The 25387-nt window shown below is 47.5% G+C and overlaps 1 protein-coding gene across 2 annotated transcripts in view; it reads left to right on the top strand.

Moving 5' to 3' along the window:
- The window catches only part of NPAS2 (neuronal PAS domain protein 2), a 176689-nt gene that overhangs the window by 119226 nt on the left and 32076 nt on the right, over window positions 1-25387 (top strand). For both annotated transcript variants that reach the window (XM_030921647.1, XM_030921648.1), the window contains exons 6-9: window positions 8245-8365; window positions 9372-9485; window positions 23840-23958; window positions 24642-24724. In XM_030921647.1, the coding sequence (XP_030777507.1) occupies window positions 8245-8365; window positions 9372-9485; window positions 23840-23958; window positions 24642-24724 (437 nt within the window). The remainder of the gene's footprint in view (window positions 1-8244; window positions 8366-9371; window positions 9486-23839; window positions 23959-24641; window positions 24725-25387) is intronic.

Here is a 25387-nt window from a genome sequence, read left to right as displayed (position 1 = left end):
CAGAAATGACTCGACTCTAATTTATCAATGCTGGACCCACTCAAATGCAAACTAAGAGTCTGTGTCTATACCCATGTCCAAACACAGGGAGTCAGCCCTCAACTCCCTGGTGCAGGTGAGCCTGGGCTGGGCAGTCCCCACATTTAACTGCAATTTACTTTTAGCTTTCATTGTCCAGTTTTCACCAAGATCCTCCTTTGCAAGTGGGTAGGCAAAGGCTGCTGAGGATGGACACTTCCCTGGTGCAGTCAGCATACAGCTGGTTGGGCGGAGGAGCGGATCTGGGAGTCAGACCTCCGTGACTTCCACTATGGCGAGGAAGCCCCAGTAGCCCAGGCAGTGAGGGGCAGAGCGGGGCTTACCATGGGGGCAGCTGACTGCAGAACCCAGCTTGGTCACCACTCTGCTCTGGTGTCTTTCTGGTGCCTAGGATTTGGGTCATACTTTAGGAATTCTGATTTTGGTGTGGTTTACTTAGATGCACACTTAATGATTAAATATCACTCCTTGTGAGCCCAGGTCCTTTCCACACATGATGCAACATTTCAAAACTTGTGAGGTTGTCTTTCCTTTGGAGTTTGCAATTTTGTTGAGAGATTTCACCCATTAAACCTTGGGTGACTAACACTGAGCACTTACAGTGTAGCAGGCACCCATTAAGAGTCACTCACATGCGTTGGTATGTGTAGGCGCATAGAACCATGCCCGGCCCGGAGCGAGGCTATATTATGTTTGCTCTCCTTATCCTTATGGATCCTATGAAGTACATAGTTACCCAGTTCACAGATGATGAAACTGAGGCACAGAGAGATTAAACAATGTACCTAAGGTTCCACAGCCAGCCAGTGAAGAGCTGGGTTTTAAACTCAGGCACTTTGGCTCCAGAGCTTGGTCCTTAACCACTCCTCAGAATCCTATACAGGACACAGTAAAGCTGGATGTTTTCAGGGTGTGGGGCTCCGAAAGCGAGAATGAGGAGCTGAGAGGTGGTGGTCAGTCCTCGAGGAAGAAGCGGCTCTTCTTCGTGGAGATTGGGACACAGGGTAGCAGAGGGCAGGAGGCTGGGGACCCCGGCAGCAATACCCCTCTTGGTGTCACACCAAGCACAGGCTGGCCTGCCAGGGTCCCATCCCACGCCCCTTGTGTGACTGGGGATTGGAGAGCCATTGTAAGGGGGACAAGAGCAGCCAGAATTCCTTCCCACTTCTCAGGCTGTGGGGCTTCAAGTCTCTCTCTCTTTCCTTCACACTGCCAGCATCTCAGATGTAACAGAAGCTCGTGTGATAGATTTTTGTACAGCAGTTTCTGATGACATAGCCTAGAACTTTCTTTATCAAATTGGCGGAGAAAAAAAAGAGAATAAAATAGCTCAAAGCAAAGTGATTTTAAGATGAGAACTGGCAGGCATAGTGGCTCACGTCTATAATCTCAGCACTTTGGGAGACTGAGGTGGGTGGATCACTTGAGGTCAGGAGTCCAAGACCAGCCTAGGTAACACAGCAACACCCTGGCTCTACGAAAAATCCAAAAATTGGTCAGGTGTGGTGGCGTGTGCCTGTAGTCCCAGCTACTTGAGAGGCTGACGTGGGAAAATCGCTTGAGCCTGGGAGGAGGGGGTTGCAGTGAGCCGAGATCACGCCACTGCACCTCAGCCAGGGTGACAGAGTGAGACCTGTCTCAAAAACAAAATAACAATAATAATGAGAATTTTTCAGTAATGGCAACACCAGCACATTTTAGTGTCTAGAACTGACACAGGCAAGGAACATAAGCAAGACAGACGTGCATACAATGGAGGCCAAGGGCTCACGGGAGCTTCTGGAATGAAAACCTTGCAGGAGAGATGCAAGGGGCATGAGTCACGTGCCTTGGACAGAATGGGGAAAGGGTATGGCTGAGGCAGAACCAAATGAGAGACCAAAAGTAGGCATAATCTGTGTTTCCTGTTTGGGCTTTTTTTTTTTTTTTTTTTTGACTTTTTGAAAGTTAGCTTCCTGGGTTACTTTCTGATTTGTTCATAGATGCGGTGTTGTCTGATGAGCTGGACCATGCTAAGCTCTTAAGGCAAACATCATATCCCCAGCCCTGAACATTTGCCATGTGCCTAAGTGTTCATTGAACGAGGGACTGAGTTCATAACTGGGGTTATGAGCAACTGCAGGCAGCTTGCCACGGGTGGGGAGTGCCTTGAATGTGAGAACTGTGTGTATGGATAACCCTACCTTCCCCAAGGAAAATAAGGCACAAGTGTTCCTAAAACTGGAGAAATCTGCAGGCCAGAAAATACCTCCATATCATGCTGGCTCACCAGGTACAAGCCCCAGCAAGAAGAAAGTACAAGACCAGAATGGGATTTGGTGCCAAGTTCCTGTGGAAGGGGCACAGCAGGAAGAGGTCCCAGAAAAGGAAAGCCAAAGCCCCTGGCCTGTGTTACCACAAAGCACAGCAGCAAGGCCAAGACCATGAGACATGCTTTTCAGGAAGCATCCCTCTGCCCTTCCCACCCCACCCTGCCCTCACCTGCTGGAAGCTCCCACCTGATCCACGTCGTTTTGTCAGAGGTGTCTCTGGGTCGGAGCAGAGCCCTGACAGGTGTGGTTGCAGCTTAGAGTGGATCATGGATTAAAATATTCCAGGCCTCTAGTTAGTTTTTTTTAATGCCTTTTGATTTTTATATACCATACAGATGTGTGTATAAAACATACGTTCAGTATTAAATTGATTGAGTGAATATACATGCAGCTGTCACTGAGGTGAAGACATAGAACGTGGCTGGGACCACGGAAGCTCCTGTCTGCCCCTTTTTCATCACACCCCCACCTTCCACTTGGTGGCAACCGTTTTCCTGACTTTTAAGATGGTTGTTTGCTTGCTTTCCTTTGTAGTTTCACCAACTTTGACTTCACTGCTAAACTCTTAAGTTGGTGTCGCCTTTTGTTTCACTGTATGTAAATGGAATCATTGAAAATGGACTCCTGTGACTTCTCCTTTTGCTCAGCACCATTTGTGCGGTGCACCTGCCTCACACTGGCAGATGTAGCTGCTGTGGGCTCTTCTTATTGCTGGGTAGTGTTCCGTCGTAGGAATGTGCTGCAATTCCTGCGTTCATCCCAGTTAGGAATTCTTGGAAGTTACTTCCGTGAACATCCTGTAGTGTTTCCTGATGAACGTTTGCAAGCATCCCTGGAGGACTGACTAGGTGGAGAATGGCTGGGTTGAGGCAAGCTCTGCCTCCACCTTTACTAAATAATGCCAGAATGATTCCATAGCGGTGGCACCAGTTTGCCCCGCACCAGCAAGGTGGAGACGTCGCCGTGCTGTGGCATCAGAACTTGGCATTGTCAGACTTCTTGTTTTTGTCAATCTAGTACATGAAGGTGTCTCATGGAGTTTTACTTTGCTTTTCTCTCAGTTACCAATGAGATTGAGTGTCTGTATGTTTGTCAACCATTTAGATTCCATCTTTTCTGAATTACCTGCTCAGGTGTTTGGACATCCTCCCCTTTGATTGGGTTTTTTCTTGCAATTGTGAGGAGGCTTGCTTTCTGCGATCCAGGCACAAGCTGTGGGCAGGTATTGTTTTAACTGCCTCTCATTCACCCCACTCTAGGGTAATGGGGATGTCTGAACACTCCACAGCTGACACTGGATGAGGCCAACAGCAGTTAATTAGTCACAGATACTCACACCCCAGAGGAGGACCGCACAGGGCCACAGAGGGGTGCCCGTGGGAAGAGAGTGAACCAGCAGAGGCTATGGGAGGCAGGCTCTGCAGTAACAAGAGGGTGAGGTGACCCCCGGTCCCCACAAGAGGATGGGATTGACTTGTTTGAATAATTTCACAACCTGCTACTCAGGGATGAGCAGAAACTGTACCTGCCCCCGTGATAAGAAGGGGATTTGGCTGGGGGGCCTCATCTGTGTGGGGAGGGAGCCTGCAGTTAGGCCATTTGAGGCCCTTCCAATTTTACCAGATACCAAGGCAGCATATAATTTAGAACTTTAATTTTGGGCCATACCACAGACGTATGTGTTGCAAATATCCTGTCTCACTTTGTGGCTTACCTTTCCCCCTTTTTTAGGGCATTTTGATGAACAGAGATTCTTTCTGTATAATTCATGCCTTTTACATCGCAATTAATTCTTACTGTTACAAAGTCAAAGCCATTCTCTACAATGCCTTCTGAAAGCTTAGCTGTATGGCCATGAGTTTGACTTTGAATCTAAACTGAATCTAAGTGGATCAAATATGCCGCCAACTTCCTGGTCCTTTAGGGAGCCTAAGACCCCAAGTGACTTCCCATAAGCCCTTCTTTTCTCAAGGTGAACTTTCTCCAGGGCTGCTCACCGTTCCCTCTTCTCGCTGCAGCCAGCACAGATCTCAAGCCAAAACCGCCAGAGCGCCTCAGGGACACGCTGGGAGGAAGTGTCCATCCAGCCCACTTCCAGCTCAGCCTCACTGTGCTTTTAGTACAGGCTCATTTAACACAGCTGGGTGTCACTGCACTGGTGCTGCTTGTTCAAGGCCCATCAGGCAGTTGGGAGCGGGGACTGCCCACCTCCACGGGCAGGTGACCTTCCCGATCGTGGGACTCTGCTGTGAAGACGGCTGTGGATGGCACATTCCCTCCCTTGCCTCCGTAACTGCTATTATTTGAATAAACAGAACTCAGCTCATTCAGGGGATCATTCAACTGTAGATGTCATCTTCTCTCCTGTAAGCACTAGGGTTAAAATTTCAAATGATCATTGTTTGTGTTGGTTTTCAGCATGTGGAAATAGCGTAATAGCAATGTACTAGCAAATACATACAAGAGCCAAGCACAGTCTGAAGCCTTTTCTGTGTGTTAACTCATCATCCTCGCAACCTCCCACATATCATACCTGCCCCTACTTGCATCCAGCATTCATCTTGATTCTGTGCAGAACCTGTGGCCTGATACTGGCCCTTGGACCTATATCAGTAAGTTCTCTCACACAAGTGACCCGGCCAGGCAGCCACCCAGCCTTGCTCTCTGCCACACCCAATGTCAGGGGAAGTGGCTTCAGATGGAGCGCTCCAAGAAGAGGCCATGGAGTCACTTAGTTTTCATTTTCAAGTATTTGAAATATCTTTAAGAAGAAAGACTACTGTCATCTGTGAACATGAGTCATCTTCTAAAAAAACTAGAGAGAATGGGCTTAAAATAAAACCAGAACATCCGAAGAAACTTGGAGAAAGCCAGAATGAGAAATGGTAGCATAGATGAGAGAGGATCCTGGTCGAGTTTAGTCCGTAAAGATAAAGGCCAGTGGGTCCGAGTCAGAGCCTGTGGAAGCCACGCTGAGTCCTTCCTTTCCCTCCTCCCGTCCTCCGATCAGCCACCAAGCTGTGTCCACTGTCCTCACATCCACCGGAACACTGACTGCAGGCAGAGAGGGGTTCTGCCTGCTTCCCAACGTGTCTTCCCCGTGTCCAACAGCGGCTGGCACGTGGTGGCTCTCAGTGAGTATTGGTTAAACTACAATATTGATGAGTTGCCTGGGACTCTGTCTGCTCCTCTCCACTCCTTCCCCTGTCTCTATTGAGACCCTGGCCGTCTCCAGCCTGGGTCTCCAGTGCTCTCTCCCTCCAAACCACACACAGGATCTCTTTAAAACACATGAGCAGTTTGACCACCCTCTTCCTTCAGGTGCTTCATGGCTCCTCCTGGCACAGGGTCGAGCCCTGACTCCTCTGAGGCCTCTCTCATCTGGGCCCTGCTTCCCTGTGCAACCTCCTCTCTCATGGCTTCTCACCCTCCCTGTTGTTCCCCACCTTCCTGCAGTATGGTCAGAGCGCCCACCTCATGCCCCTGTGCACGCTGAATGCCCTGACTGGAGCACCTTCCCACCCTGACTGTCTGGCAGACCCTGTCTTGTCCCCCGGTTCCCACTCAAGGATTCCTCCTTCTGGGAATTGTTCCCCAGGAGTCTCCTCTACCCTGTCATTTTGGAGGCAGCGCACCATCCGCAGTGTTCCCTGGGCCCCTTGTTTTAATACCTGTCATAGTGCTGGCCACGCCATTCTTTCAGCTGGTCAGTGCAGTATTATCGAAGGCCAGGCACCGTCCTGGACATCGGGGATGTGGTGGTGAACAAGGCACTGGGCCCTGCTCTCCTGGAGCTCCAGTTGGAGGGAGGGAGGCAGAGTGCACCAGTCAGCACACAGCTGTACAGGAAAACGTCACTGTGGTGCAGGTGCCCTTGTAGTCATTCTGTAACCGGCCATTCAGTGCCTAATCACACTTGGCATTTATTGAATGTCTGCCATGTGTTGTTTTATCAGCAGTGGAGGCCAGTGAGCTCATGGAACCCTCATGGTTTCCTCCTCTTGCAACTGAGGAAAATGCGGCATGGAGGGGCAGAACCTGCTTTCAAGCCTGGGCTCTGAGCTCTCACCTGCCTTGCCATGATACTAGTCACCTGATGTCCCATCAAGGCGGTCATTGTTCCCTCAGAGGCCCTTAAATCATCAGTGGGGGTGGAGGGTGTCACCTGGGGCTTTCTCAGAGGCAGTGACTTCAAAGCAGGGACCTGAAGGTTGCACAGGGGTTCGTTAAACACAAGGGCAGGGTGCAGCATCTTCCTGCCTGAGGAAACAGCCCAGGAGCAGTCGGAAGCCAAGAGACCGTTGTGACTTGATCTGATATGAGCTGCTTTGACTGCTGATGGAGAACAAATTTGGTGCTGAACAATAGAACAAATAGGCACCAAAGTGGATGTGGGAAGACCAGTTTGGCCAAATCATTCCTGGGCAAGAGAGGATAGGGGTCTGGACTAGGGTGGAAGCTGGAGAAATAGAAGAGGATGGAGCAGAGAATTTGAGGGAGAAAAATGGTCAGCATTTGGACACTGTTTGGTTTGAGGGTGAGGACGAGAAGGAGAGGAGACAAAGATGCCACCAGAGTGTCTGGGACAGGCAGGTGACCAACCGATGATACTGTTGATGGAGATGCAAACACAGGGGTTGGAGATGGTATGGGTGGGAAAGAATGCTGATGTTCGGGACATGTGTGCATCTGTGGTCCCCAGGGAGCATGTGAGTGGCAGTTGGAACGTTGAGGCTGGCTCATGAGAGAGTTGGCTGGATATTCAAATCTGAAAGTGTATACAGATTGTGTTTGAAGCTCTGAGAGTGGATGAGTTTATTGAGGGAAACTGAGGAAGAGAGAGGTGCCTGTCTCCTCTGTCCGCTGTGAGCTCCTACCTGCATATCCAATATGGTAGCCACTAGCTACATGTGGCTGTTTAAATTTCAATTCAAATTAAATGGGCCAGGCTTGATGGCTCACGCCTGTAATCCCAACACTTTGGGAGGCCGAGGCAGGCGGATCACCTGAGGTCAGGAGTTCAAGACCAGCCTGGCCAACACGGTGAAACCCATCTCTACTAAAAATACAAAAAATTAGCTTTGCATGGTGGCAGACGCCTGTAATTTCAGCTGCTTGGGAGGCTGAGGCAGGAGAATCTCTTGAACCCAGAAGGTGGAGGTTGCAGTGAGCTGAGATCGCACCATTGCTCTTCAACCTGGGCAACAAGGGCAGCACTCCATCTCAAAAAATAAAATAAAATAAATTTGAAATTCAGTCCCTTGTTCACTAGCCATGTTTCAAGTGCTCAGTAACCGTGTGGCTAGTGGCTCCTGTTACAGGCAGCGCAGATGACAGACCATTTCCATCATCACAGATAGTTCTATTGGACACCACTCAATCTTTACCTTATCTTTATTTTGTAGCTACAGTGCCAAGGTACTCAGAAAAACACGTGCAGTTCCGTAACTTAAAGACGTTTAAGAAGTAGACAGGCAGCCCTTTGCTGCCCTAAGGGTCAGGAAAGGAACCCCATGGGCTCTTTGGAGCCATTTAAATAAATGATTGGCCTCGTACCGGGTGTGCACAGGGGCCATGCCACCCGAGCCAACGCACAGGAGTGTCAGCAAACAGCACTTCTCAAGCGAGAGGAGTCCTTCCTACGTTTGTCTGACTTCACTCTTAGTTCCCTCGTGGGCCCACAGACAACAGCACATACGTATTTGAACACCTACAACCTTTTAGGTAACTGTTTAAAACAAGGGAGTGATAAACTGAGAGTGTCCACAGAAAATCAGATATTGAACTTTCCATTTCAGAAACCAGTTCTGCGTTGTGAATGTGCAGTTTTTGTTTTGCTTTTGTTTTTCATCTGCGTTGAGGGTGTACCTTTGTCCTTTATTTTCTTTTGCAGTCGGATGTCATGGATCAGAATTTGTTAAATTTCCTCCCAGAACAAGAACATTCAGAAGTTTATAAAATCCTTTCTTCCCATATGCTTGTGACGGATTCCCCCTCCCCAGAATACTTAAAATGTAAGTTTAATTTTTGTGGTTTTACAAGCTAGAAAGATGAGAATTTTGCTTTTGAAAGGAGGTTAGAATGAATTAAGAAGGGAGAACTAATTTTAAGAATAATTTTCCTCATGACTCAGAACATTTCCAAGATCCTTAGAGGTATATTTTAGGTTTAAAGCTAAAACTGGAATTTGGAATATGTAAGACATTTGGCTTTTATGTGGAAAATTTGAAAGCAGAGAACTCAAGAATAATAATTTATTTTGTGTATATGACAAGATTCCTCTTTTTTTTACATGAGAGTCTTTTAGTAAGAAACAGTGCAAACATCAGTGAGGAATCAGCTCATCGTGGAGGATACTGTGATGCTAAATTCATATAATATCAAGAAACCAACTGAAAACTGAATCATTAGGTCCAAAATGCAAATTCTGTCCTCCTGAGGCTCTCACCTGGTTATTTATATACATTTTTGTGTTCTGTGGAATTTAGAAGTTTTTATCAAAATATTTGGCAACCTAGATAGAAGGCTAACCTTGATGCCCCATGAACCACGTGTCGCTTAATGAAGCATACACCATTGCATGAGGTAGCAAAGCTGCTTGCATCAGTGCAAGCCTGAGTCCATTTTCCATGAATAATCTGTCCTGTCATACGTCTGATTTTACTTCAAAGCAAAAAGATTAAATTAAAGGGAGCAGCTCTATATGAGCTGCTTTATTTTAATATACCATATGAAAACAGCTGGAACGAATCAATGCCGACGTCACCAACCACAGACATCTGGGAGCAAATTAAGACTAATTGGGTCCATGTATGGAATGCAAAATATCTATGAATGATGGAAGGAAACCCCTGTGCAGCAAGGGTTACAAACCAGGTCCAAAAGTCAGTTGTAATGAGAGAACTAGCCTGGCCATGTGTAGACTAAATCCCGTAAGAGTTTTCACAGAGACGCTACTTGTTTAGAGTCTGTGCGATGCTCACGACCCCTTTCTCTCCTCTTCTTCCTTTAACGGCCCAGCTGACAGCGATTTAGAGTTTTATTGCCACCTTCTCAGAGGCAGCTTGAACCCAAAGGAATTTCCAACTTATGAATACATAAAATTTGTAGGAAATTTTCGCTCTTACAACAATGGTAAGCTTTAATTGTCATATAATTGTGACAGTGTCTTTTCTCATGCAAACGTGCACATGGGGGCATTAAGAATCGCCCAGGGAGGAGGAGGGAGAACGTGTGCTTTTCACATTTGCATTTGAATTTTCAAGTCCCCAGGATGTGTTTTTGTGCTCATCAATGTTCTCTCCCATTCGAGAGGAACACACTCCCACACCTGTTTGTGCCGGTGCACACAGTCCCGCTGAAACACACGTTATTCGTTTATTTATCTTCAGGCTGATGAAATAATTCTGTACTGTGAGAAACAACGTACAGTGAATACAGAACAGGCTCAGCCTACACACTCTGCCGAACAGGCCTTCGTGGTGACGTGACGATCCATAACCTTTGCCTTCTGCACTTTTTCCCTCCCCTCGCAGTACTGCTGTGAGCGTGCTTTAGTAGACCCGGTCCGTAGCTCTTCTGCTCACTGTGGCCCTAATGCACAGCCAAGGGGTCATTTGACAATGAGCCAGCAATCTGCATTGGATGAATTATCAAGCAGGATAAGCCAAGCAGCAAAGTCTTATTTTCTGAAATTACCCGGATACCTAATTGTCTAAACTCTGACTGCAGAGACAACAGCTCTGAACTAGACTAAAACACTTATTTTCTCTTTTGACCCCTGCGAAATGGGAATGCAGGTCTGAGGCCAGGAATTCAGAAACCAAATCCCGAGCTGACTTGGTTATGGGCTGAGCTCATGAAGGCCTGCATTTTGTTTTCTGGGCTCCTCCAAACAATACAAAACAAATCACTTTGAAACAGCTAACATTTCATAAAGCAGCAAAGATGGGAAAAAAAAAAAGTGTTGACAGGGAAAAGGGAAAAAAGAGGAAATGAGAAAAATACCAAAGGAATCAAAAACAGAAAGATGAGCTGCAGAAATGAGGGGGAGATGCAGAGAACAGAAGATGACAGCGTTAACTTCTGCGGCGTTCTTTACCGCTGTTTCACTCTGGACATGGTGGGTCTATCCCCTCAGTCAAATTAGTGCCAGGGTTTCTATTAGAAACAGCCAAAGTAATGGCACCAAGTCCTCACATTGAGGCTAAGCAGGATTTTTCCTTCCACCTCAGATGGTCCTTTGTTGTATGTTATTTGCATAAATATACATGCTTTGTTTAAAAGGCTCCAACTAGATGCTAAAACTTTAGTGTAATCCTGCCAGCATGATTTTCAGGTCCAGGGTGCAGGACTTATGCCTGGATGGTGGGCTGCTGGGCCAACTGGGAGGCCCTTCTAGGAACAGACCCATCCAGGGCTTAAGGTGGTCGCAAGTGGTGGGAGGTCCATCCTCCCAAGTGGCCCCCTACGTCTGGGCAAAGTCAGATAAAGCCAAGGCCTAACCATGCCTCATCCTACACATCTGAAGGGCTTGCCCAAACTTCATGAAATGAATGTTTAATGAACCACACAAAGGAGTCAATGGAAGCTCGCTGGGCTACTCAGTTAAAGAAACTGACCTAAGAGGCACCCTCATAGAGAACCCAGCATCATACTAACCCTGGTGCAGTGGTTCTTTGGGTGAGGCAGCTTGTTAAGAGGCAGATCCTCAGCCTTTGCCCTGAAGAGTCTAGCTCAGGAGATCGGAGGGTAGGGCCCAGGAACGTGCAGTTGGGGAGTGCTCTGGGGTTCTGCTTCCAGGGGCTATGGACTTTGAAAAGCACTGCCCTAGTGTGATACCAGTGCCATTCTGTAGAGAATGCAGTGGCCTTCCTCCCAGACAACTTTATCATTGAGTTAATGTAAACAGTGATTTGGAATTTGCTTTACATGTGTGTGCTGGTTCCTCAAAAGATTCAACGTAGAACTAGCATATGAACCAGCAATTCTACATATGGGTATGTATGCAAAAGAAGGGAAGACAGAGACTTGAGGAGATATTTGCACACCTGTGTTCATAGCAGCAGTATTCACAATAGCCAAAAGGTGGAAGCAACGCACGTGTCCATCAGTGGATGAATGGATGAAGAAAGTGTGGTATATACATGCACTGGAATATTATTCAGCCTTAGAAAGAAAGGAAATTCTGACATTCTGCAACATGGAAGAACTTTGACATTATGCTGAGTGAAATAAACCAACCACCAAAGGACAAATACTGTATGATTTTACTTATATGAGGAACCCATAGCCAAATTCATAGAGACAGAAAGTAGAATGGTGGGTGCCAGGGGCTGGAGGGAGGGGGAAATGGGAGTTGCTAAATGGGGACAGAGTTTCAGTTTTGCAAGATGAAAGGAGTCCTGGAGGTGGATGGTGGGGATGGTTGCACAGCAATGTGAATGGACTTAGCCCTCCTGAACTGTACACTTAAAAATGGTTACGATGGTAAACTTCATGTTATTTGTGTTTTACCACAATTTTTAAAAACTGACGTGCTTTGGCCATAATGGCAGCTACTGCGATGGCAACACACCCCAATGGCCACGTGCACAGAGGGCAAAGGGCAAAGGCACCCTGGCCCTCAGGGGTGGGAATCACAGGATGCTGCTCTTTCTTGCCCCATGGCAACAGTGCACACACTTCGGACGGATCACCTGAGGTCGGGAGTTCGAGACCAGCCTGACCAACAGGGAGAAACCCTGTCTCGACTAAAAATACAAAGTTAGCCAGGCATGGTGGCGGGTGCCTATAATCACAGCTACTGGGGAGGCTGAGGCAGCAGAATTGCTTGAACCTGGGAGGCGGAGGTTGCGGTGAACCGAGATCGCGCCATTTGCACTCTGCCTGGGCAACAAGAGTAAAACTCTGTCTCAAAAAAAAAAAAACAAAAACCAAAAAACCAGAAAACCAGCCTGTGATTGACTGGTGAGCAGCAGTTGTATCCTTTGTGAATTTACATTTCCACGATCTCATTAAGATGCTGCCAAATATCCCTTTGAAGCATCCTGTCATTTACCACATCTTGGAGGATTTCAAGGAAATAGGCAGGCTTCATTCTGAATACCTGGGATTTTTTTTTTTTTTCAACTAGCAAGGCTCTGCTTTCACTGTGGGTTGAGATAGTGTTTGTTTGCCTGAGAGAATGTGTGGAAATTATGTGTGAGGTTTTTTTTTTTTTTGTATGGAAACTATTACTGCTATAAACACGCAGCACTGAATGTGGAAAATTTGATAGCAAGAGTGCAGAGTGGCTTTTCAGAGCCTGTTCTACAAACCAGCGTCCAAGGGGCTTTCTTGAGACAAGAGTTCCCCGTGGAACTGTGGAGTACATGAAATATCATTCTAACTTGGATTAAAATAGATAGCAAAAATTGTCAGAGACAAATGAATTTCTCAGATTAAACCCTATAAAGGCCAGATGCAGTGGCTCACGCCTGTAATCGCAGCACTTGGGGAGGCTGAGGCGGGTGGATCACCTGAGGTCAGGAGTTCAAGACCAGCCTGGCCAACATGGCGAAACCCTGTCTCTACTGAAAATACAAAAATTAGCTGGGCATAGTGGCAGGTGCCTGTAATCCCAGCTACTCGGGAGGCTGAGGCAGGAGAATGGCTTGAACCCAGGAGGCGGAGGTTATAGTGAGCTGAGATTGTGCCACTGCACTCCAGCCTAGATGACAGAGTGAAACTCCATCTCAAAAAAAAAAAAAAAAAAAAAAAGAGCACCCTATAAAATTGCAAATATTTAACCACTGTGACTTATGAGATATGCTTTCCAATAAGAACTCAAATTTGACTTCATAGGTTTACTTCTAAATAAACATTGAACAACGAGGTAACAAAAACAGCTCGCCCTGGGAATGCTTTCTAAGCACCCGGCCCAGAGCTCAGGCTTTGCATTGATCATGTAATCCTCGCCACAGCCTTTTGAGGTAGTTGATGGCATCATCCCATCTTCACAGAGGAGGAAATGGACACGTAGAAGGGTTGCAGCTATGATGTGTGGGAGGGAAGTCAGGGGCCCACATTCACACCCAGACCCTCTAACCCAGAGCCCAGTGCCTGCTCCCTTTCACACATCTGTGTTGGAATGAAACACACAGACACAGGCCCGCTCCAGCCTCCTGGCATTCTGCTGCTCCACGATGCCTACGATGCCTGTGCCTATGCATGTCAGATGCCCTGCACCCACATGCCAGGCTGTGTGAAGGGCACCCGAGATGTGTTTTAATCAAACACGAAGACACACAGTTGTGGCAATAACTGTCGTGAAGGGAAAGGTTCGCGCTCTCGGTTCCCTGGGAGCAGGAGACACACACAGCCCACCACGCAGGGCCACACAGAGAAGCACTGGCGCTGGTCAGGAGGCCCAGGGAACCTTTACTGTAGCTTCCAAGAGAAGAATGGGTGAGAGAGGGTGGGCAGGCTTAGCACTGGTGAGTTTGAATAAGTTTAGTGGGCTCTGGGAGGGAGGAGCTGTCCCTGATTATCTGATGCCTGTGGGGTTGGTTAAGGCAGGGGACAGGGCCCAGAACGTGAGAGCCTAAAGGACCTGGTTGGGGTGTGGGTTCTAGGTGGGTTGCTTTGCATATGAAAGGTACCTGAAGGTGATTTTTGTCCTCCCTAGGAATTAGCTAACCCTGGGAGAGGTAGTCCCTCCAGCACCAGCAAGGCCCCAGATGGCAAAGCGTCAAACACAGAAACCAGAAAATGTGGGCCAGGTGCGGTGGGTTCACACCTGTAATCTCGGCACTTTGGGAGGCAGAGACGGGCAGATTGCCTGAGGTCAGGAGTTTGAGACCAGCCTGGCCAACATGGCAAAACCGTGTCTCTACTAATAATACAAAAATTAGCTGGGTGTGGTGGCACACACCTGTAATCCCAGCTACTCAGGAGGCTGAGGCATAAGAATTGCTTGAGCTTGGGAGGTGGAGGTGGCAGTGAGCAGAGATTGTGCCACTGCACTCCATCCTGGGTGACACAGTAAAACGGTGTCTCAAAAAAAAAAAGAAAAAAGAAAGAAACTAGAAAATATAGCTATTACACAAGCCTCCCCATACAACTTATCCAAGCTCCAAGTTCCCAGGTGTGGCAAAAGTTGAAAAAATAATATCTAATATTAATATGTAATATGTGTAGAATAAAAATCTACACATATTACATATTAATATTAGATATTATTTTTGTGTAGAAGAAGTATCGGTTTTTTTTGTTTTGTTTTGGTTTGGTTTGGTATTTTTTGAGATGGAGTCTCACTGTGTCACCCAGGCTGGAGTGCAGTGGTGCGATCTCGGCTCACTGGAACCTCTGCCTCCAGGGTTCAAGCGATTCTCCTGCCTCAGCATCCCAAGTAGCTGGAATCCAGGCATGTGCCACGATGCCTGGCTAATTTTTGTATTTTTCGTAGAGACAGGGTTTCGTCATGTGGGCCAGGCTGGTCTCAAACTCCTGACCTCAGTTGATCCACCCGCCTTGGCCTAGCTGTTGTATTTTTTATAGGACACTTGCTCACACCTTAATGAACTATTTAGGAAACCTACCTTGGTCCATGACCGTGAAAAGTCTTAGCATTTCTGCAGAGCAGTTTAGTTGGTGGAGTGTTATGTGGTACATTCTTATTTGATGCCTGTCCTTTTTATATATATGTATAAATAATGGAATGGGAAGGACAGCAACCCTTACTCACTGTACCCGCTTCCTGGGCCTAGCATAGTCCTTACGCAGCACGTCAATAAGCAGCGGGTAAAAATAGGTTGACCTAAAGTGAGGCTTGATCTTGGCCCCGGGACACAGCTGGTGGAGAGCAGAGCAGGGTTCAGACCAGACTGGAGACTTAGAGAGCTTCCCTAGGAGCTCACAGAGCTGTCTCCTCGACCAGCTCCACGGTGCGTTCTGGGGATAGCGGGTACTCACAGGCAGAAGAGCTGCAGCCACTTCTTTGGCCTTAAATCCAAGGTGGAGACTGAACACAGGTGGGTACGCGCTGGGTAAACTGGAGTGTGTCGCTTCTGGTGCCTTGTGATTTGTCCACACTGAGGGCCTCTGAAGCAGCCGTGTGTGGCTGGGGACGTTCGTCTGTGGGCTCTGTGCACTCCCCACTCTGTGCCTGCCACCACCATCAAGCCCCCGCCTCAACTCAGCTGCCTGGGTGTTTGGAGGCCAGTAGATGTCCCGACCCAGGACTCCCTGCCCCATGCTCCTGACATCCTCTCTCTCTTTTGAAAATATTTTCAGCCTTTTTTTTTTTTTGAGACAGGGTCTCACTCTGTCACACAGGCTAGAGTGCAGTAGCGTCATCATGGTTCACTGCAGCCATCACCTCCTGGGCTCAAGAGATCCTCCCACCTCAGCCTCCCGAGTAGCTGGGACCATAGGCGCATGCTGTAACACCTGGCTAATTCTTTCATTTATTGTAGAGATGAGGCCTCACTGTGTTACTCAGGCTGGTCTCAAACTTCTGAGCCCAAGCAATCCTCCCGCCTTGGCCTCCAAAAGTGCTGGGATTACAGGCATGAACCACGCACCCAGCTTAACTTTTATTTTAGATTCAGGGGGTACATGTGCAGGTCTGTCACATGGGAACCCTGCCTGACACTGAGGTTTGCAGTACCAACAATCCTGTCACCTGAGCAGTGAGCACAGCACCTAGTAGGCAGCCCCTCAGCCTTCACCCCCTCATTCCCTCCTCCCTCCAGCCTCCAGCAGCCCCCAGTGACCACTGTTCCCATCTTTATGTCCACGTGTATTCAATATTTAGCTCCCACTTGTGAGTGCATGTGGTATTTTGTTTTCTGTTCCTGCGTTAATTCACTTAGGATAATGGCCTCTAGCTGTATCCATGTTGCCGCAAAGGACATATTTTCATTCTTTTCATGGCTGTATAGTATTCCATGGCTAACGCGCTCTCTTCTTGCTCCTCTGATCAATTGAGTTGGCCCAAGACTGAGAGAGTCCCTGGGCCACCACTCAAAAATCACATCAACAGGAAGCCTCAGGCCCCAAACCAAAGAGAGATGTGTAGGTTCCAGGGCGAGGAGAGAGGGTGAGGCTGAGCCGGAGAGGGCTCTGGGTGAGCCTTGAAGCACACAGATGAGGGTCCCATCTGGTTGTCTGCCCACCCACGTGGCTACCCGGGATTTGTCAGGCTCTGTACACAACGTTAAGGGGGTGAGTTCGTAGGAATTTGAGGGGAAGGGAGGAACAAAGCCCCTTTGCTCTGGTGAACGAGGTGACATTACACTCTTCAACGGAACATGTCCAGACTCCCCAGCAGACGATGCCCCCCCCTCCTCTGCCCCCGTTCACTGTGGCAGTGTAAACACACCAGCCATTGCTCGGGTCCCTCAGCCAAGTGGAATTTCCCCCTACTTCAATGTTTGCACATTTTGGTCACTCCTTAGGACTTCATCATTCGCCACAGATGTTCTGGGGGCAGGGGAGGGAAAACAGGACTTCACATCTTTAACCTAGATGTTTAATAAATGTGAAGAAATATGTGTCAGGAAACGGGACAAGAAAGTAGTCTTTTTGGCCGGGCACGGTGGCTCAAGCCTGTAATCCCAGCACTTTGGGAGGCCGAGATGGGCAGATCACGAGGTCAGGAGATCGAGACCATCCTGGCTAACACGGTGAAACCCCGTCTCTACTAAAAAAATACAAAAAACTAGCTGGGCGAGGTGGCGGGCGCCTGTAGTCCCAGCTACTCCGGAGGCTGAGGCAGGAGAATGGCATAAACCCGGGAGGCGGAGCTTGCAGTGAGCTGAGATCCGGTCACTGCACTCCAGCCTGGGCAACAGAGCCAGACTCCATCTCAAAAAAAAAAGAAAGTAGTCTTTTTTAAAAGAGTTTCACTTGAGGACAGTTTCGAACCCAGTCTGTGCAGAGCTTCTTGGAGGACTCTGAGCTGGGATATGTAACCCCGTGTCCCATTCTCTTCCCATGTAAAGCCCACGCTGGACCTGGCCAGCCAGCAGCACTGGCATGGACCACTGGTAGGAGCAGCCCTTGTCTTCCTCTCATCGACTGTTTCCAGAATAGAACTTAACGAGATGATTTTATTTAGGGCTATGTTTGCTTGTAACAGATATTTTAAACAACAACAACAAAAGAGCGATGCTTTCAGACAAATACACCATTCCATCTCTTGCTTCGCCAGCAAAATAGTGTCTCTCAAACCCCAGGCACCCAGGTCCTGTAGCCCCACCCGACCCCACTTTTAGTGGAAAGAAACTGGCCGGGTGATTTTCAAAGGCATGGGGAAAGGTCTTTGCTTTACGGGGTCCTAATATGCAGGCTTCCAGATCCTGAAAGGTAACTTCATGCAAGAAGGCAGTCCTTTCTCTGAGCCTTTTTGCTCCTCCTCCAGACTTGGATGTAGATGTGCGTCTGACAAATCCAGAAAGCAGTATTTCAAAAGTTGCTGGTGTGGTTCCAAATAGGTCACCCTCGGCAAACATTCCACTCCGGGCTTTCCAGAAACCACACATCAGAGTATAAAAGTTTTCCCTGCCCTCGTTTTACCTACTCGCCTCTAACCGCACAACCAGATTTGAAATACTGGCAGAAGTGGAGGCTTTGCAGCTTACAACACTCGACTTTGTATGTTCCGTGGGATTTCTGGAGGTTGCCTCATGTTATGGCTTTGGGGTGGTTTGAATTTTTTCCTTGCTGAGCTTAATTGAGATGCCTCAGTAAAGGGAACAAAGCGCATGCACGCCAGACCTCACTGGGAATGGAGACGCAAGTGTGGACGGCTTCGTGGAAGGAGTGTCTCATCTACTCAGGACCCTAAGAGTGGGAAGCAGAGTGTCCCCTCCACCCAGCTAAGAATCAGGCCATCCTTCCCCTGCAGGGGTCAGTGATGCCAGAGAGATCGCAGAGGAGTTAAAATCACTATGAAAAAAATTGTGCCCCAAGGGCATCATCCCGCACAGACACCTAGGCTTCATACTAAAATGGAACAGTGAGGAATGGGCAGGCTTTTAAGCAACCTCATCTTTCTGCTCATTTCAGTCTGGGAGTGGGGGCACCGTTCATACAAGTTGTCCCATAATCATGATAAAAATGTGCGTGAGAGATCCACTCGGAAGACAGGGACGAGGGAAGTTCGCTTTCCTGAACATACAAATAATTTGGCCCATCCACACCAACCATCTAGTGGATATCTTCTCAACACCATCACATTCTAGCCCCTAAAAATACTCAATTTTCATTAATAATTGCCGGGGGGAAGAAGAAATATTTGAGTAAGACATGCAGTTTCCCTTTAGAGTCATTTATTAATCCAGCAAATTGCAAAGCCAGGCCAGGCACGGTGACTCACTCCTGTAATCCCAGCACTTCTGACAGGCTGGGTGGGCAGATAATGGGAGCTCAGGAGTTTGAGACCAGCCTGGGCAACATGGTGAAACCCTGTCCCTTAAAAAAAAAAAAAAAAAAAAAAAAAAAAAACAGGCATGGTGGCTCACATCTGTGGTCCCAGCTACTCAGGAGGCTGAGGTGGGAGGATCACTTGAGCCCAGGAGGTCCAGGTTGCAGTGAGCCTAGATTGCACCACTGCATTCCTGCCCGGGCGAAAGAGGTAGACCCTGTCTCAAAAAAAAAAAAAAAAAAAATCGCAAAGCCCCAGCTCTCGCTTGTGTCTCCTGCCTTTTCTCCAACATTGCTCTTTTCTATGCAAAACAGAACTGAAAGAAAGGAAAGGGTCAAATATGCCCTGGGTAAGGTAGGCAGTGCCCTTGCCAAGAAGTGGGCAGGATTATCACGCTGCTCTCCTAAGAACCTAGTCACCTGGCTATTCAGAACACATTGGGTCAAGCACACTGAAGAGAAAAAAAATAAGAGTCTGAAAATAGTGCTCAATTAGTGGGAGATGATTTCTCATGAATGTGCAGAAAGTTATTTTCCCCTCAGCATTCCAAAGCCATAGCCTGAATGCTTTGGATGTTTATCACAATTGGGACTTAACAGCTTTATTCTTCCTGGAGCGAAACCTCATCACTGATAGTTTCATATCTTCCCAGACACCTGTCAGCCTTGTTTTTCGTTTGTTTCGAGAAGTGCCGAGAAAGCTATTTGTCACTTCCTTGTGGACTATTAGTATGTTTTCCTCCAGCCATTGCAACTGATTTATCATAAGCAGGTCATCTCCGATGAGAATACCTAATTGTGCTGATGAGTGAGCTGGTAACTCAGTGGAACAGAGCCAGACATCTCTCTCCAGCTCTTTCTATTCCCTTGCTGTTAACTAATGCTATTACCATTTCTGCATCTTCCGTGCTCCTTCCTGAGCCCTTCTGAAAAAAGTTCTCTACCACCTGAGATCTTCCTGCCCTCGCAGTCATCTTTTTCTCCTCATCATGGCTGATTTGGGAGCTCACCTTTGTCATCAGACAGAGTTGGAAGCCATCCTTGGGTGCTTCCAAGTGAGGCAGACATGAGTCATTCTGAGTCCCTGGGACTCTCCTGGTTTTGGAATCCCGAGAATACCAGCCCAAGACAAAACTCTTTCAGGGTCTCTGAAGTTAAGAGTGTAATGAAAGTTTCAGGACATGATAACCTGTGGACTGTTTTAATAGGAAGACCATCAAGACAGCACGAGGCCAGGCGCGGTGGCTCACGCCTATAATCCCAGCACTTGGGAGGCTAAGGCAGGTGGATCACCTGAGGTCAGGAGTTTGAGACCAGCCTGGCCAACATGGTGAAACCTCGTCTCTACTAAAAATACAAAAATTAGCCCGGCATGGTGGCACAGGCCTGGGGCACAGAGCAAGACTCTGTCTCAAAAAGCAAGCTAGCTCTGCGTCTCCACAAGTAGCCCACGCCGCACACCTGCTCTGTTTTCCATCACAGAGTGGTGATTGCCGTGTGCTGATTTGCAGCAGTTTCCCTGGCCAGGCCTCCTGCTGACCAGCGTTAATGTATCAGTCGGGCAGTGAGCTCACCTGCCTGCCAGTGGAACCCAGGCCACGTGCTACGGGCACCTCCCACAGCTGGCAGAGTAGACAGGCCACCAACAGCACCAAGGTGGGTCACACTGCAGAGGGGAAGCCACCTTGGGGTCCCAAGGCCTGTGTGCTAGTTGCTGGCAAGGATGAGATGATGTCTTCCCGAACTGGACCTTAAGCTAGGGTTTGGAGATGAGCCAGGCCATCTCATGGGAGATTCATCTGATAAACACATGTTGAGCACTTGTGCGCAGGACACCTGCTCAGAGGTGGAGACAGAGAATGAGCCCCAGTTCCTGCCATGGGGAAGGCTATATATTTAGCTTTTGGCAAGAGTAAGGTCAATTTTGAGTAAGACGACCCTAGCGGGGAAAATGGAGCAAGGATGAGTTGCTTTTCTGTATATTGTGAGTGGTCAGAGATCTGAGAAAACAGGGCTGCTCCTGCAGTTAGTGGTTAATCCTTCTGAGAGTCTCAGGAAGGCAGTTGTCATTAGATATATTCTTTCTATTACTTAAATTGAAACAACTAATTGAATCATTAATTAATGTCTTTAAACTACCTTGGGATACAAAGTGCCAGAGAAGTTATTCTAAGTGCTAAATATGACTCTGAAGTCCCAGGGAGCAGTTTGCGCCTGTGTTGCCTCCAGAATACGCAAGAAGACTCATGCTGCGAGGAAAAGTTATTTCCAATGCAACTGGCAAAAAGTTCAAAGTATCTTCTTTGCCTTAGTTTTCCCCAAGGTTTCTTCTTTGGCCTATATTAAAACATTCATCCTGGATTTATTATCACCCTTGATCATGTCCTCAGTTTTTTAAGTTTTTTGGTGGGAAAGGCATCTTGAAGAGAGAAATTGTTGCGTTCTGGACATCTGTAAAATATCTAGCTCATCAAATGCAGGCTACAAGCAATAATGAAACTTCCCTTTTGGGGGTGCATTTTTATCTTGAAAGACCTAGATGCTGTAAAAGAGCAGATAAAACTGCACTGGGGAGCAGCCAGGGTGACAGTAAGCTCTGCGATACATCCACCTAATGTCCATGGGCCAGGTCGCTGCTGCCCTTGAAGAAGGAACCAGGGCTAGGATGTCTTGGGGCAGGCGTTTCCCACTTCACAGTATTTTTCTGTCCCCTTCTCCTCCTCACAGTGAATCGGGGGAAGGCATTTCTGACAGAGCACAGAAACGTAACAGCTGAAAGGATCGTACAAAGAAGTTGCATCGTTTAGAGATAGATTAAGGGGGAGGCCTTCTCTAAAATTCCTGGGAGGTCCTCAGAAGTTTGTTTGGAAGGTCTTGGTATTCTGAAAGAGTCAGAATTTTATTAGTCATTATCTGGCTGGGTAATATCTCTTAGATTCAAGCAGAGAGAGGATTTCACATCTGGGAAGTTTTGAAATGTCTCTCTTTTTTTCAATTATGCAGATGTTCACATCTGTAGACCCGTCCCTTATGTGGAATTGTTTTCCTTCCCTTTGATAAGTTTCTTGGCTCGTCTTACAAATTCATTTGCAATAGGCTAAGCCAACTTGTGACAGATGTAAGCTCTCCAGAGACCACTGCTTTTTATTTTGCCCACTTTATATTCATGTTTGGAAACATTAGTATTTGTATGAATGAATTCAGAGAATATGTTTGGTAAAATGAATTTATTCATGTTAGTGGAGAGAAGACCACATTATAGAATCTTTTAGAAACCTGTGTGTGTGTATATGTGTGTGTGTGTGTGTATATATATATATATATATATATATATATATATATATATATATATTTTAAAAAGTGATTGGAAAGCTAAAATCCAAAGAAAATCTTGCAGATTTCATTTTATGATGATTTAGCTTTCTGATGCTCGATATGTTCCTCGTTAACTTGGAGAACATCATGATATTTCAGTTCAGAATGTGCGGGATATAATTGTGAAAAACGCAGCACAGATTATCAGCCCTGGGGATCCTCAGCCTGGCTGCATGCTGGTGAACCTGCAGAGCCTTTGAGAAGGCCGGTGCCTGGGCTTTATCCTAGAGTTTCTGAATTAGCTGACCTGTTTAGGGCCCAGGCAGCGGTGCCCGGGGTCCCAAGGGAACCCCACGCGTAGCCAATTTTGAGAATTCCATGTACGTAGTAAATTGACTTTTCTCCTATCTAACAGGGTTCTTTATCCCACCTGGAAAACTCCATCTGAAAGTAGCTAACTTTTTCTCTGGCCTAGAAGGTCAGTTGGTTCTCCACAGTTGCCCTGGAGGCAGGGACCGAGTCCCACAGAGAAGACTCTGCCGAGGCTACCGGAGGTGTGGGCTGTCGTCATGATAGGCGCCCATGGGTGTGGGCCTCGAACCATCCCCCCCTGCCCTGTTAGAACCCTGGGCCTAGAGCCCAAAAACTTGATGGCATCCCTGCTGTTGTTTCTGAGTGCCTGTGGTTAATTATAGAACCATTCTGGGCCTAGGACAGTAATGCCCTCCCAGATGTGTGAGAAGATGAAAGAAGATGCGTGAGAGTGGATTTTTGTCACCTGGGCCACGCCAGGAAACTAGCAAGTTTTGTTGTAGGCGTTATGTTCCTCTGGGGATGACCCTAAATCCTGAGCCCCGTTTCCTCAGTGGCCCAGACCCAGCCCCTGTATCAGCCTGGGCTCCCAAGGGGGAATTTCAGGACAGAGGCCCTTGAACCCCAGGTGTGCCAGCCAAGACGGGTGGGAAGGGGGTGTCAATGATGCTGAGACACCCCTACTTTGCCTGGGACCATCAGTATCAGGAACACTGATTATGGAATTCACCTTAAAACACTGACTGGAGTATTCACACCGTTACTGCAGAATGAGGCTGTCTTCTCGTTTGTTTGTTTGTTTGTTTTGTTTGGAGACAGAGTCTTACTCTGTCACCCAGGCTGGAGTGTAGTGGTGCGATCTTGGCTCACTGCAACCGCCGATTCCCAGGTTCAAGTGATTCTCATGCCTCCCAAGTAGTTGGGATTACAGGCACATACCACCATGCCCAGCTAATTTTTGGTTTTTTGTTTGTTTGTTTTTTTAGTAGAGATGGGGGTTTCACCTTGTTGGCCATGGTGGTCTCAGACTTCTGGCCTCAAGTGATCTTCCCTCCTCAGCCTCCCAAAGTGCTGGGATTACAGGCGTAAGCCACTGCGCCCGGCCTGTCTTCTCATTTTGTAGACTATTTTTCCCAGCATAATAAGCCATAGGGCTAGTGGAAGTGAGAGGCAGTGCTGAATGCTGGTGACCAGCATGGGCTCAAATCCCAGCTCCAGCAAGCTTTTTGGCCTTGCACCAGTTACTTCCTTCTGTGCCTCGGTTTCCTCATTTTGCAATGGGAATAATAGTATGACCTACCTCGTCCAGTTGTTGTAAGAATGAAATGAGTTAATATGCTCTACATAAACCCTGGGGGCAGTGCTTGGCTTACGGTTAAGTGCCAGCTAGGAATTGGCTGATGTCACTGGACAGGGCTAACCTATGTGTCCTCTTCTTCCCAACCCCCCAGTGCCTAGCCCCTCCTGTAACGGTTTTGACAACACCCTTTCAAGACCTTGCCGGGTGCCACTAGGAAAGGAGGTTTGCTTCATTGCCACCGTTCGTCTGGCAACACCACAATTCTTAAAGGCAAGTATCTGAGAGGCAGGTTCATTGTGCAGAGCTGTTATGATTGACTCACATTTTGTTGTATGTAATTAATGGTCTTTGGGGAGGGAATAAATTGCAGGGAAGTTGTCACTGGCTTTGAAAATCGAAGTGTCTGGCTTCTGTGCCTGCACACACGCCCTTTCCCCTGCCCCGTTTCCTGCAAATAGTTCTGTTTGAAGGCAGTGGCACTTGCTGTTCTGCTGTTTGATAACCGCACATCTTCCCACCTTTCACGCCGGCATTGAGACCATCCAGGGCAGGCCTGGGTGAGAACCGAGTGTCGGAGCATTGGGGGTTTGTCTGCCTTTTCTCCTCTGTGATTGCTTCAACATCGATGGCATGACTCTTGAGTTAAATGAGTAATTCAGGTTGCGATGAAAAGCCATTTTCCACATGTTTGCCACACTTCTCGATAATGGGAAGGGATGGTGTGACATTTTGGCTCCTAGGTATTTTTCCCCAGCTTGTGAAATAAATTTAGTATCAGCTAATACCGAAATTAGCTACAGATGATGAGTTTCAGTCCAACACGACTTGGAGACTTGCTCAAAACGATTTTAACTTCTGTTACCCACCATGCGTTCCTCTTGAACAAACCTAGGGTGAGCATCTGGCACCCAAGCAACTTTTTTTTTTTTTTTTTTTTTCTGCTTCCAATACAGGAAATGTGCATAGTTGACGAACCTTTAGAGGAATTCACTTCAAGGCATAGCTTGGAATGGAAATTTTTATTTCTGGATCACAGGTTTGAGAAAAGAAAAACATATTTGGGTTGGGCCCTTCTCAAGTCTTGTTTGCGTGAGCCAGGCTCTCCTTGGGAGAGTAGAGTCGGCCCTGGTCCATTGAAGGAGAAGGACTCTCTGGCGCTAGGAACAGTCGCCCCTGCCAAGGGTGGGTGGTTGCTCTCCAACTGCATCTGCCCCGTCATGAATATGTTCTGTATTCGGGTCTGATGCCTCAGCCCCGGGCCGTCTTTGGGATGGTCCTCCCTTGGGGCCCTTCCTAGCTCCCAGGAAGGCAGCAGCAAGTGTGAGACAAATCTCTCATCTCATTTTTTTCAACCTCCTTTGATCCTTGAGCCCAATCTTTACTTTTTCTTTTGTAACATGATTTGCAATTGAAGAACTCCAAATCGCCCCTCCCCACCCTTTAATTTTGTATTACACTTTGGTGTTGGGTTGATCCAATCTGTAGCTGTTTTTAATTACCCAGAAGTGATAAAGCTTATTGTTATCTGGGCCAAGTTATGCCAAGGGAAAGGAGTATCTATATGCCAAAAAAAAAGGTTGAGCCCCTTGGAAAACACAGCCTCTCTGGTTTTGACCATTGCAGAGTTATTTTTCTCCCCTTGTTCTTGAGAAATGAGGCCTCCATGTTGATCATTATGGAAAGGCATGGCTACCAGGGT

The sequence above is a fragment of the Rhinopithecus roxellana genome, chromosome 17, assembly GCF_007565055.1.
Source record: "Rhinopithecus roxellana isolate Shanxi Qingling chromosome 17, ASM756505v1, whole genome shotgun sequence".
NCBI lineage: Eukaryota > Metazoa > Chordata > Mammalia > Primates > Cercopithecidae > Rhinopithecus > Rhinopithecus roxellana.
Note: the sequence above shows the minus strand (reverse complement) of the source record. Positions and strands in the feature narration are given on the sequence as shown.